We start from the raw sequence: 13,334 nt of genomic DNA on the forward strand, positions 1-13,334 counted from the left end.
TAGCCCTGGAGGGTCCAAGCCACCGGCTTCCCTCCACCCACTCTTGGGGGCTTGGGCAGACAGGCCGAGCCCTGTGCACCGGGCAGGGAAATGCTCTGGAAGAGTCGCGCTCACTGGGGAAGGGAGGCGCCCCCCCCCGGCGCACGGCTGCCTGAAACGCGCTTTCTGGGCACTGGGGCCCACCGGGCGCGGGGGCTGGAGAGGCCCACCCCACCCGCGCAGCCAGGCTTTCTCTGAGACGGGCCGGTCGAATTTCCCTGGGAAACAGCGGCCGGCCCGGGGAGAAGGAGAAGCGAGGCAGCGGAGATGGGGGGCGCGGGGGGAGGGAGGGAGGCGTTGCTAGGGAGACGGAGCGGGGCGGGGGCTGAGGCCCCAGGCGCCCCGCCGTCCTCGGGAGCTGCTGGGCGAGTGAGGCCGGGCTGCGGCGGGCCGGGCCGGAAAGCGACGCGGCTGTCGCAGCCGGCCGGGACTGCGCCGATCGGAGCCGAGCGCGTCCGCGGCGGGGACGGAAGGGGGCGGGCCTGCCGCGGCAGCCCGCCCCGCCCCTGCCCCGCCCCCGCCCCGCTCTCCGCACGCGGGTTCTGCCCGCTTGCCTGCCCGCGCCCGCGCCCGCCTCCGCGAGCGGAAGGGCTCCGCACCTGCGGCTTGGCTTACCCGGAGATGTGAGACCGAAAGCTCCGGGGCCACTCGCGGGCGCCCTGCTGCTGGGCTGGCCCTGATCCGCGGCTCTGCCGGCTCCCGCTCCCGCAGCCTCTAGGACGCCTTTGATGCCTCCGTGCGCGTGCCCCGGGCTCCCGGTGAGGCGGGCCAGGCCTCTGGAGGCCCCTCGGGTCGGCGTGCCCCCCTCCGGCCCCCTGGGGCTCCTTCCCTTCTTCCCAGGCAGCCTCCAGGGCCGCCCCTTCCTCAGAGCTGCCCGACGCCCCTCGCCGGCCGTGGCTGACCTTGCGAGGGGCCGGAGGTGCGACGGGCCAGGGCAAGCCCCTTCCCTGTGGCTGGCAAGAAGGCCACGCGGAGCTCCCTGCGATCGCCGGGCCACGCTCCGCTGGAGGCGGGCCCGGCTCGGGCTTTACGGCTTCGGCTCTGCCCGTCTGGAGGCGAGACGGGGCTGAGGGTCCCGTGCCGTTCCACAGGGCGGGTCTCCAGAATACGCAGGCGCCGTAGCCGCCTCCGGCCCGGGCGCTGCCTGACAGGTCTGCTGTGTCCACGCCCGGTGGCATGAGAGGGCAAGGCGCCATCCCAGCTATCAGCGTAGCTGCGCGGTCTGCCCGGGTGGGCCCGGCCCCCGAAGCGCAGCTGGTCCCGTTAGTGAGCTGGGCGAAACCATCTTCTTTTGCTTTTAGGGAGCGACTCTCTGGTCAGGGTTAGTTGTCTCTAGTTTGTGCTGCCGCCTCATCTTCCATCGTCGTCGTCGTCGTCATCATCATCATCATCTCTTCATTAATTCTTACACCACCCGCTTCCCGGCAATTCTTTTTCCCCTCAGCTGCCTCTTTCCTTTTTCTCCCACTCTTCCTGTATATCGACCTTATTGTAGGTTAGTGGTCAAAGACGCCTAAGAAAACCTTGGGCCTGCCTGTGCCTTTTTAAGCCCCAGGGGAGCTACTGCTCCAGACACCCCACAGGCCCCCTTGTTGGGATCGCAATCAGCATCAGAGGAAACCTCCTCCTCGTCCTCCTCCTCTAACCTTCCCTCCCTCCCCCAGGAATGCAGTTACACACGACAGCACAGCGGTGTTCCCGTGTCTCTGGGGAAGCGAGGTCCCCGCACCCGGGCCTGCGGCTGGCCCAGGGTCAGTCCTCCACACGCATCCTGGGTTATCTCTTCTCACAGCAAACGAACTGTCTCCTTCCTAGCCCCACCCTTGGGCCTGCATTTTCAGGCCCTGCGTGGCTCCCAGCGTGGTGTGTCCTCGTGCTTCAGGCTGTTAGGGTCAGCCGTCAAGCTGAAAGTGGCTCAGCTCAGAGTTGTGCCATTCATGCTGCTGATTTTGCTTTGGAGGCCCAGAATTCTTGCACAGGCGACTCCCGTGTCTCTGCTTTAGGTTAAGCTCTCATAATAAAAAAAAATGGGAAATTGTTCCAGTGGACCTGATGTATGGAAATGATACAGGTAGTCCTCACTTAATAACCACAATTGGGACTGGCAAGTCCATAGCTAACCAGTGTGGTTGTAAAGCAAGACATCACATGACCGTGACCTGCGATTTTACTGCCAGCTTCCCCATCGACTTTGCTGGTTGTGAAGTGTGCAAATGGCAATCGTGTGACCACAGGACACTGTGACGTTCATAATTGTGAGGACCGGTCACAAAGTTACTTTTTCAGTGCTGTAACCCAAAATGGTCACTAAACAGGGCAGTCGTTAAGTGAGAACTACCTGTATTGTTAACTGGCAGCTGTGATTCTCCTGGGTGTGAGAAGGATGCCTGTAGCCTGGCTGCCTTTTGGCTACAACATCACCCTCCCACTAGGCTTTCCTTGGAACTGCTCTCCCTACAAGAATGAAATTCTGCCTGGCTTCCGTGGATGGAGATGCTTGGGCTGCTGGCTGGTCCGTGGGCGTACATGGAGAAGTGGTCGCTTGGGTGCTGTGCCACTGGCATATCTCATGGCCAGAAGCCCACGCGTGGCACAAAAGGTCATGGCTTCCCCTTCTCGTTCCTACAGGTGCTACAGCAGTGCTGGATGGTGCAAGACATGGAACGTTTTGCCAGCTCCGGGACCCAGACAGATGCTGTGGTGGTGCTGTCGCTGGCACAAGCCGCTGTCCTGGGCCTAGTGTCCGAGAATGAGTTCTTTGGAGGCACGGTCAATCCAGATAGCATTTTCTCCAGCTTTGCAGGGAAGCTGGATGACGCAGCAGCTGTTGAAGCGAAGCAGCCCGAAAGCAGCAACTCAGCAGGCCCAGCTCAGGCAGAGCCCCTCGAGGAAGAGGAGGGGCTGGAGGCAGAAGCCCCCTTCGGGAAACAGGCCCGGAGGAGGAAGCGGCCCCCCATGCGCCTGGTGCCAAAGGTGAAGCATGAGAGAGGTGAGAAGGAGCAGGAGGAGCAGGAGGAGGGGGAGGGCCCCCCCGAAGCGCCCATGCCCTCCAGAGGCCCTGGAGAGCAGGCAGATGGCGGCAGCCTGGAGGAGCCCTGCTCGGAGCAGACCGGGCAGAGCAGCACTGGCAGGATGGCTGGCGTCAGCCCATTCAGCAGGCGGCCTCAGCCACTGCAGCCTCCACGAAGGCCTGCGCAGCAAGAACACTCCTTGGGGGCATACGAAGAAAGGTTTCCGAGCCCCCCCCAGGCCAGCCTGGACAGAGCAGAAGCCTTTTCCAGCGGCTGCAGCTTTCCCCCTGGCCTGCCATCCCTGAGTGGCATGGAGAACCCGCTGCCAGCCTCTCCCCCAGAGCAAGGCAAGAGCGGAGCAGGCTTTGCATGGCAGGAGCCCCTGGACTTTGAGGCAGAGACCCCCGGCGAGCACAGCAAGAAGGTGCACCTGGACCGCTTGGACATCAACGTCCAGATTGATGATTCCTACCTAGTGGAGAAGCGCTGGCAGTGCCGCCTGTGCGAGAAGTCCTACACTTCCAAGTACAACCTGGTGACCCACATCCTGGGGCACAATGGCATCAAGCCACACTCCTGCCCCCACTGCAGCAAGCTCTTCAAGCAGCCCAGCCACCTGCAGACCCACCTGCTCACCCACCAGGGCACCCGGCCCCACAAGTGCCAGGTGTGCCATAAAGCCTTCACCCAGACCAGCCACCTCAAGCGCCACATGCTCTTGCACTCAGATGTCAAGCCCTACAGCTGCCGCTTTTGTGGCCGTGGTTTTGCCTATCCCAGTGAGCTGAAGGCCCACGAGGGCAAGCACGAGAGTGGCCGCTGCCACGTCTGCGTGGAGTGTGGCCTAGACTTCTCCACGCTCACCCAGCTCAAGCGTCACCTGGCTACGCATCAGGGGCCCACACTGTACCCATGCCCAGAGTGCAACAAGTCCTTCCACTACCGCAGCCAGTTGCAGAATCACACCCTCAAGCACCAGAATGTGCGACCTTTTGTCTGCACCGAATGCGGCATGGAGTTCAGCCAGATCCACCACCTCAAGCAGCATTCGCTGACCCACAAGGTAGGCCAGAGCCCATGGGTGGGTCGTGCGGGGGGCTCCTGAAGCCCAAGGCATGTGGCGGCCTGCCCATCCGGCTGTCCTGGCTGGAACTGCTTATGCTGGTGGGAAGGCTTCCCTTGCCCAGGTGTTTGCTCTCCTTTGAAAAGGCCTTGATACTCGCCAGGGCACTAGGCAGGAAGCCTGTCCGGGCGGTGGGCATCGGTGTCAACTTCCATTTCTTTCAGGGTGTGAAAGAGTTCAAGTGTGAAGTGTGTGGGCGAGAGTTCACGCTGCAGGCCAACATGAAGCGGCACATGTTGATCCACACAAGCGTGCGCCCCTATCAGTGCCACATCTGCTTCAAAACCTTTGTGCAGAAGCAGACGCTCAAGACTCACATGATTGTGCATTCGCCAGTCAAGCCCTTCAAGTGCAAGGTAGGGGCTGGGATCTGCCAGAAGAGCAGCAGTGGGGGAGGCGCAGGGAACGGCCAAGCTCGACATCTCTAGATGCCCCCCCCCAAGTTGAAAAACTAAAAATACAACTGGGGCCAATTTTAATTTTTAAAAATGTTCCAAGTGTTCATTTTAATTTGCGGGCCACCAGCCACGCTACACATTGCATGGTCTTGCTGGCCACCTGGAAAGGCTTCTGACCTCTGCTGGAAGGTCTGCTGCCTGATGCCCACCACTGGAGGACACCCTCTGGGGCACCCCCTCAGCCCCAGAGGTCTGTCTTGGCCGGGCAGGCCTGAGCTGGATTGCAGCTGGCCCTCATCCCAGGGCTAGGAAACAGGATGCCCCTGCCCACCAGCCAGGCATCCAGCCCTGCCCTCAACTCCTCTGTCTCCAGGTGTGTGGGAAGTCCTTCAACCGCATGTACAACCTCCTGGGCCACATGCATTTGCATGCTGGCAGCAAGCCCTTCAAGTGCCCTTATTGCTCCAGCAAGTTCAACCTGAAGGGGAACCTCAGCCGGCATATGAAGGTCAAGCATGGCGTGATGGACATCAACCTGGACAGCCAAGGTGGGTGGGGCGGGCAGGCTGGTGGAGGTGGGAGGGGGACAACGCACACCCCGAGGCAACCTGGGGTCTGCCTGCCTTTCTCCCCAGATCCGATGCTGGAGCTGGCAGGCACCAATCCCTCGGAATTGGACGGGCAGCAGGAGATGGACGACTACGAGGAAAACACGTACGACTATGGGGTGGTGGGGAACCCCACCAGTGGGTCTGCCTTGACAGAACAAACCATGAAGGAGATAGCATACTACAACATGTTGTAGTTGGAGCAGGAAGGGCCTGGCTGAAGGGGGGAGGAGGGGGCGGTTGTCCCCCCCCAGTGAAGCGGGACTCGTGCCGCACAGAACAGGAAAGCCTCTGAGCACGCGGAGGACCATGCTGCAGCTGCAGTCCTTGCTCTGCTACACCCTGCCGTGGCCCTCCCAGCTGCTCCTTGACCAGGCGTGGCTCTGCTGGTTGGTGGCCCCTGGGCTCGGGCACCAGCCTTGCAGAACAGCGCTTGCCTTATTCTACCTCCCAGCCCCTGGCCAGGGTGATGCTCAAGATCAGCCTGAGTCCTCGCCGAAGCGACTGGGGACCCAGAGCCCCCCGAGCGGCTCTTGGGAGGGTAAGCAGAACCCCCTCGGTTTGCTACCGGACCGGACCGCAAGCACGCGCCTCCCCACGAATGCCACAAACTACCTCTGCCCTGCACCCAGACAGAGCGGCCTAGGCCAGGAAGCCTGCCCGCCATCCAGTGGGACTCCGAAGCGCCCCCCTCTTCTTTTCGTGGCAGAACAGTCAAGGCCCCGCCCTGCACAGTCTGTGGCCATGTGATATTCCTGGGGTGATGCCATAAATTGGATTGCCCCTCTTGTGCATAGATCTACTGTGTTTATTTTCCAGTTCTGAAGAAGTTCAGCAATAAATGAATATTGTTTGGCAGACGGACTGGCTGTTGGTGCTGGAGCAGTGGTGGAAGTGCTTCTAGCAGGCGGGCGCCTCCCCAGAAAAGGGCCACTCGCAGGTACTGACTGCTGGCACTCAGGGAGAAGCCGTTGTTTAATAGCACCCAAGGCCCTGACCCAGCCACGCACGCAAATTACAGCACGGAGCCATTTTCTCCTCTGCTCACAAGAGCCAGCAGGCACAGCAGCGGGGGGGCACGCTCTTCTTCCCGAGAATCTGCAGCAGGGGCCTCACGAGCTTTAGGAAACATGCCAAAAAAAGCTCCTGCTGAAGCTGGAGGAGCCGCGTGCTCGCTTGGTGTCTCTACGTGACGCCCCCTCCTCTGCGCGCAGGCGTCCCTCTGCCGTGCCCCCTTCTCTCCTACTGCTTGCTCAGGGCTCTATCCAGGTTGTTTCGGATGGCATCCAGGAAGTCTGTGGTGTTCACGTAGTGCTCGTTCAGTTTCACGCTGAAGAGAGACAAAAGGGACGCAGGTTATTCTGGGGGAGCACAGGTGCTTCCCGACCCAAGCTGAGATGCTATGGAGGCTCACTTGCTTAATCCGTGGATGCAGCCAGCCAGATCCTTCGTCATTGTCCCGCTCTCCACTGTCTCCACGCAGACCTCCTCCAGAGTCTGGGCAAACCTGGTGAGGGCGGAGGGAAGGAGAGGATGATGCCTGAGAGGGAGGGAGCCGGGCCCCCTTTGGTGGGGGGATTCTTCCTGCAGCCAGACCAGGCCCAGTGCACAAAGCCCCCTGGCTCCCGCGGCTCCTCTCTTGCTGGTAGTGGAAGGTCCCGCCTCCCGTGCTGGTGCCCAAGACGGCCACAGGCCACTCTTACTTGACGAGCTCCGGGTTGCCGTCTAGCCGGCCTCGGTGCTGCAGGCCTCGGGTCCAGGCGAAGATGCTGGCAATGGGATTGGTGCTGGTGGGATGGCCCTGGGGGGAAGACATAAGCAAAGCACACGTCTTCTGCAGACCTGTGGCGGCCTGGCCGTCTGCGGGCAGCACACCCCAGGGCTTCCCCTCCAGGCGCACTCACCTTCTGGTGCTCCCGGAAATGGCGAGTCACCGTGCCGTGAGCAGCCTCAGCTTCTATGGTCTTCCCGTCAGGACAGACAAGAACTGAGGTCATGAGACCCAGGGAGCCGAACCCTTGGGACAAAGCCAAACACCCATTGGACAGGTTCCACTTTACCCTCACCTCCCAGCCACCATCGAGGAGGAGGGGCACTGCACCCTTTGCTCATCCCACCTCTCGGTGCCCAGCGTCCCAAAGCCCTACATCTTCCCCAGAGGCATCCATGGGGCAGTGGCGTGAGCAGCCACCGTTATGGACAGTTAGCTCAACTAGGTGGGTCAGTTTTCCTGTCTGCAGGCTGTGGAAAGGGAGAAGGGCGCATCCCACAGGAAGAGCCAGATGAAGGACAGCTGCAAGGGGCATGCCTTTGCTTTTCTCCCCAGGAAGCAGTTTTGCTTTCAACCCTTTAGAAAACTAAATGGGGGGGGGGGGCTTGGGGCTGAGCCCGTGCTGCTTCTCATGGAAGATGCCACCCTGGCCCAGCAGCACCAGCTGAGGGGAGGAGGGAGGGCTCTTGCCTGATGCCCGGGAGAGCTTTTGCCAGATGCCAAGGGCCCAGGATGGGCTTTTCAGCAGCCCTGCTTGTTATGCGGCTGCCTCGGTTCTGCTCTCTTAGCCACTCAGCAAGCTCCCGCGCCCGGCCCTGCCTAGGAACTCCATCCCCTTGGCTACATGCCCCAGGCAGGATCAGTCAGTACCCTGGGCCAGGATGTCGGACTGGACATCTCCATCGTAGTTCTTGCAAGCCCAGACAAAGCCGCCAGCTGATTTCAGCACCTGGGCCACCATGTCGTCAATGAGCCTGTGCTCGTACCAGATCTTGAGCTTGTCAAATTCGGTCTTGTAGTGCCTGGCAGGGAGGTAGGACAGGAACGCTCTTCAAACAGGGCTGGTAGCATGCAAGATCAGCCCTGGACCATTTTCAGTGGGGAGCACTCTGCAAGGGGCACCAGAGGCCTGGCAGGAGGGCTGGTGCTGGACACCCGTTGTTCAAAGAGCCAAGGGGGCTACTTCCACCCACAGTAACGTTGGGCTAAAGGGCTCACTTGTCAAAGATCTCCTGGAAGATGTCCTTGAACCGCCCATCGTAGGCCTTGAGGATGGTGTTCTTGGTGCTCATGTAGAGCGGCCACTTCTTCTGGATGGCGTACTGGAAGCAGCTGTGGGCAAAACCTGAGATGGACTGCAAGAGGCAGGCCATGTGCTCAGTGGGATGTGCCCGAAGGATGGCTGAACCAGTCACCAGCCTGCTTCCAGAGCCGCTCCCTCCCTCTCCAGGGCAGAGGGCCAGCTCTGGAAGAGTCAGCTGGCCAGACCCCCACAGAGATGGGCCTGGGCACTCCCTAGGGAGTGCAGGGCCTGGGAGCCGTTGCCCTCCCTCTCTGCCCAAGCCACTGCCTCTTCCCCCTCACCTCGTCTGTGTTGTACATGCCCAAGCCGACACCTCCGCCTGGGAAATTAAAGACTTCCCACTCCTTGGCTCCACTGCCATCTTTGGGCACAAAAACCATCTTAAAGGTCCCTGATTTATCCACCACGAAATCTGTGGCTTTGTACTGAAAAGCAGAACGCTGAGGTTATTACAGCCAACCCTATCATACAAAAAGCAAAGGCTGTAAGGAAAATAAATTCAGAATCCATCTAGGATGGTTTATTAAGCCAAGCTAAAAACAAAGTGCAAACTTTCAAGAACTCTGCATTTTTTTAGGCAAGATGAAAAAGTAAGTAATGGTTTGCAAAATGATAACCCCAGGAGGATCAACCATTGCTTGTTTCTCCATCCAACACTCCTAAGGAGAGTCCAGCATGCAGCTGGGAACAGTCTTAGACCTCGGAACAGCCTAATTAGAATACTTGCATTTTCCTCCCTTGTTCTGGCTTAAGACCGAGGTTTGTAGCTTCATTACGTTTTTCCCCTACCCCTGTATTTGTAACATCTGGTCTAATCAGGGGCCCAGAATAATTTGAGGATTTGCGCTATGGTTAGATTTAACAGATTCATTATGTCTGCACCCACCCACCCACCCTGCTTCACCCCGTGCGCGTTTCCCGACAATTCTGCCTGTCACATCAGCTCTCCTGCCTCCCTCCCGGAAATGTCCTGTTGTGTGTCCCTTATGTTGTTTCTCTTTGGTCCCTGTCCTTGTCCCAAATGTTACAGCAAGCTTAGATTGGGGACAGTCTTTCAAGGAGAACCTGTCTGTCCCTCAGAGGGGTGGTGGCCCCTGCAGGGGCATGCTGGGAAGCTGTGACTGGGATGATGATGATTAAAGTTTTTTCGCACTTTTCTTTTCAATATATTGGGGCCTGGGTTCAGGGATTTGGAGAAATGCTTCAGGATCAGATCAGCAGAGTGCCTCCCATCCCCATCCTCACATTCGCCTAACAGCTTCCAGGTCCTGTAAACATTCAACTATTAAACCCTGAACAAAGTGTGGAAGTTTCATGTTTTTAAACATTAGCAACTTGGCTGATACTATTAACTTCCATACGTGGTTGTGGCAGTACAAAAACATGTTGGAAACGCAGAGATATCCAAACACCCAGATGATGATACGAAGGGAGACAGACCGTTCCCACGCCCTCTCCTTCAGCCGTTCAGAAAGCGTTCGGTAGCGCACCCCCCCATCGGGATGGGGCACTTGGATACCCAGCACAGATGAAGCCGCTTCGGATGGGCCAGCTGATGCCTTAGAGGGGCACCCCTTCCCCTCCCTCCTCGCCAACCTGGTCGCCGTGAGCATGTCTCCCAATGGTGATGGGCTTCGTCCAGCCCGGGACCAGGCGAGGAATGTTCTTGCAGATGATCGGCTCTCTGAAGACCGTCCCGCCCAGGATGTTCCGGATCGTGCCGTTGGGGCTCTTCCACATCTTCTTTAGCTTGAATTCTGCAGGGGCGACAGGGGAGAAGCGGTTTCCACCGCTCTGGCATTGGGGCAGAACTGCTTGCCCACCTCCCTCCTCCATCTGGAGCAAACCGCTTTGCACGAGCACCTGCTGTCTAAGTGGGGCCCACGGCGGAGCAGGAGGGGGAGTTCCGGGCGACGCTCTGCCTTGTGCTAGTCTCGCCTTCTCCACGTACCTTCCACACGGGCCTCATCAGGTGTGATGGTGGCACACTTGACAGCCACGCTGTACTTCTGAGTGGCCAAGGCTGAGTCAACGGTGACCTGGTCCTCTGTCTGCTCCCGATGCGGGAGCCCCAGGTCAAAGTACTTCAACTGCACGTCCACGTTGGGCAGGATCAGCTGCAGGCAGCCAGACAAGAACCCGTCAGGACCAGACGCCCCGCCTCAAGGTCGGCCGGTTGCCTCCTATCTGCAGCCAAGGCGGGCGTGTGTACTGCCTCCTCCTTACTCACACATTTTATGAACAAGAGAGCATTTCCAAGCCCTCAGGACACAATATTCTGCCTGGGGGAACGGGGATGGGACACTTTGCTGTCCTCCTGTGCGCCACCGCCTTGCATATGAAACACGTTTGTGGCATCGCCTGGGATTCCTAGGAGGCATCCAGGAACCAACACAAAAACCTCAGGAGAAGAGATCCCTCCCAGTTCCCACACTTCAAAGCTCCAACTTCACTCGCCCTTTTCTCCTTCGGGCATTCGCTTTCTACTGGGCCTTGAACAGTCACGCAGTCCACCACACACTCACAGGCCACAATCGTGGCCTCGGTGGTTCACGCTTTTTGTCCCTGCTCACCAGGGGCTGGGGAGGGTGGGCAGTATTCCAGCTACCTTCTCCTTGATGAAGGCCCAGATAATCCGGGTCATCTCATCCCCATCCATTTCCACCACAGGGTTGGCAACCTTGATCCTCCGGTCAGCATCTGGGGAGAAGACTGGATCAGAGGAGGCAAGACCACGACCCTACCTGTGCCCCAAAATGTGTCTTCTGGACAGTCTCAGCCTCCTTCCCTGGTGGCAAAGTGTGGGGGGTGATGGCAGACAGACCTACAAGTTGGGAACTGAGTCCCATTTGTTAAAAGATGACTGACTGGAACAGAAGCTTTGCATCCCCAAAGACCAACTTGTGGGGCCATGCAAGGCTCCTGTCTAGAATCCAGGGGCTGCTTCTGGCATATTGCCCCCCCCCTTCCACCCTAGGCGCCTCTGGTCGGCTGCGGGTGCAGAGCTGGGTGGAAAGTCTGCCACCCTCGCACCACATCGTGTTGCCTCCGCTGAAGACCTGCACCGCCTGCCCTGCCCCGCCCCGCCCCGGAGAGGGGCGGCCTCTGCCCGCAAAAGGGACAAGGTCACTCTCAGAGGACGCTGGTCAGCAGCAGGCCCGCGGCCCCTCTGCAGCCCTCCGAGCGCCAGCTGGCCGGGCCTTCTCCAACAGGTGCCCAGCCGGGCCGGCTGCCAGGGCCGCTGAAAATAGGAGGGGGCGCCCCGCCGAGGCCTCCACTCGCGCCGCTGAGCCCCTGGCGGGCTGTCCGGAGGCCTTCTCCGGCCCGGACCGCTCCGGCCGGCGAGGAGGACCAGGCCAGCAGCTCCCTTCGCGGGCGGAGACGCCGAGCCGAACAGCGCCGGAACCCGGTCGGGCAGCCCTGGCGCGGCGCGTCCTCCGGCTGGCCGAGCCCCAGGAAGCCGGCAAGGCGCCCGCCCGTCAGACGGAGGCCGGCGCCGCGGAGCCAGCGCGCGCAGCCCGGGGCTCTCCCGGCCAGGCCGGCTGCCGGCGCCGCGCCGCCCCTCTCGGCGGAGCGCTGCCTGCTGCCCGGCGGGACCCGCGGCTGGACGGGGCTGCGCGCCCCGGCGGGAGAGGCCTGGCCGGGCGGGCGGGGGGCGCGCCACAAGGTCACCCGCGGAGGGCAGGGTAGTCTCGACCGGGCGGGCGGGCAGGCGAGGCGAGGCGGCGCTCCGGCGCACGGCGGGGCTGCCTCTCCGGCCCGGGACCGGAACACGCCGCGCCGCCCCACCCGCCCCACTCACAGTGCCGGTGCGGCGGGCGACGCCAGGCGCCGGGCGCGGAGAGCGGCGCGGCCGGGCAGCGGGGCCAGGCGGCGGCGGCGGCGGTGGCGCGGATGTAGCGTGCCATCGCGGCGGGTGGCGGCTGAGGAAAGGGAAGGCGAGGCGAGCGCCGCCGCGAGCGCAGCAGCCTGGAGCCGCCCCCGGCTCCCCCCGCGCTGGGCCCTCCCCGGGGCGGGGCCCGTCCCTGCTCCCGCCTCGGCGGCCACGTGCGCCTTTGTTCCCCGCCCGCGCTGCTCCCGGCGCGGATGCGGCGCAGCCTGAGCAGAGGCGACTGGCTCCGCTTCGCACGGGGGGGGCTAACCCCGCGGCGACCCCTGGCTGGAGGAGCCGCCCCGCGGGGGATCGGAGCCGGGCGGGGCGGGGCGGGGCAGGACCCTCCCCTCATCAGCCGCGCGCCCAGGCAGGGCAGGGGCGAGAGTCCGCGGAGGGCTGGGCGGACCTACCTGCGAGGTGCACCTGGACCCCAGAGTTGCGCAAAGGGAGCCCGAGACCTTCCCTGTTCGGCTCTTCTGTCCACGCTGCTGCCAGTTTCCGTCCGGGGTGGGGGCAGCCCTGGGCTTCCGTCCACCTGTTAATTCCCAAAACGAATGAAGGGGGGGGTGTCGCCAAAGGGGAGGCAGAGTAGCAGCCCTTCCACGCTAGTGGTGAATGCCCACCAGAGGTAGGAAGTGTTTGCTCTTGGGAAGGTGCAACCCCCTGCCAGTGGTTGGCATCTTCCACTGACGTTGCACACTCAGGATAGAGCTGTCTGGGGACAGCTGGACACTGAATTTTGGCACTTCTGGGAAGACAGGCTTGGGGTCAGGACTGTGGTCCATAGAGAGGGTAGATTTTCCTTCTCCTCTGGGACACAGAGAAAGCCCCCCACCCCGCAATCTATTTTTAGTCTTGCCACTAGTGGAAATGGGGAGTCTTGGGCACAATGGTGATCATACCCACCTGATCACCAGCTCTTAATATTTTAGCCAGTGCTAACTTAATCCCCAGCTTCTTGGAGATGCTCCTCTCCAGAAGGAGGGGCCCCTCTGGCCCTCCAGATGTGGAGCTGTAATTCTCATCCCCCCTGCCATGCTGCAGGGCCACGGATTTCTCTTTTCCGCTTTATACCAGTCTGTAAGTCTGGGAGGGTTCTGCCTAAGGAAGAATTTATCCCAGGTAATGTGAATGACATTTATGAAAAAACAGTATGTGATTTACCATTTAGACTGCCATGGGTGTTTAGCTGAAGGCCCTCTGACAC

General features: G+C 60.9%; 2 protein-coding genes and 1 long non-coding RNA gene across 5 annotated transcripts in view; 1 reads left to right on the forward strand and 2 right to left on the reverse strand.

Annotated features, from left to right (window-relative positions):
- The window catches only part of LOC148216152 (uncharacterized), a 5,141-nt gene extending 3,893 nt beyond the window's left edge, over positions 1 to 1,248 (reverse strand). The window contains exon 1 of the long non-coding RNA XR_015795883.1: positions 655 to 1,248. This is a non-coding gene — a long non-coding RNA (uncharacterized LOC148216152). The remainder of the gene's footprint in view (positions 1 to 654) is intronic.
- Positions 1 to 6,061, forward strand: part of ZNF710 (zinc finger protein 710) — a 26,811-nt gene extending 20,750 nt beyond the window's left edge. The window contains exons 1-5 of one of the 3 annotated variants that reach the window (XM_088139310.1): positions 656 to 797; positions 2,668 to 4,113; positions 4,338 to 4,529; positions 4,945 to 5,119; positions 5,207 to 6,061. In XM_088139310.1, coding sequence (XP_087995436.1) covers positions 768 to 797; positions 2,668 to 4,113; positions 4,338 to 4,529; positions 4,945 to 5,119; positions 5,207 to 5,376 — 2,013 coding nt within the window. In that variant the 5' untranslated portion in view covers positions 656 to 767 and the 3' untranslated portion in view covers positions 5,377 to 6,061. Of the gene's footprint in view, positions 1 to 655; positions 798 to 2,667; positions 4,114 to 4,337; positions 4,530 to 4,944 lie in introns of those variants that run through there. The other 2 variants (XM_088139308.1, XM_088139309.1) reach the window with 2 other exon arrangements.
- On the reverse strand, positions 5,967 to 12,220 carry IDH2 (isocitrate dehydrogenase (NADP(+)) 2). The gene is made up of 11 exons (XM_088139319.1): positions 12,056 to 12,220; positions 10,862 to 10,953; positions 10,205 to 10,370; positions 9,850 to 10,010; positions 8,535 to 8,678; positions 8,169 to 8,305; positions 7,821 to 7,972; positions 7,084 to 7,196; positions 6,883 to 6,980; positions 6,594 to 6,686; positions 5,967 to 6,509 (listed from the first exon to the last, which is right to left on the reverse strand). Exons 1-11 carry the CDS (start codon positions 12,159 to 12,161, stop codon positions 6,422 to 6,424), a joined length of 1,350 nt encoding a protein of 449 aa, XP_087995445.1. The 5' UTR covers positions 12,162 to 12,220; the 3' UTR covers positions 5,967 to 6,421.
- Positions 12,221 to 13,334: the final 1,114 nt, after the last annotated feature.

The sequence above is a fragment of the Python bivittatus genome, unplaced genomic scaffold (genome assembly GCF_059951505.1).
Source record: "Python bivittatus isolate LINGU-HERP-01145 unplaced genomic scaffold, Pbiv_v1 ctg000210_np1212, whole genome shotgun sequence".
Lineage (NCBI taxonomy): Eukaryota > Metazoa > Chordata > Lepidosauria > Squamata > Pythonidae > Python > Python bivittatus.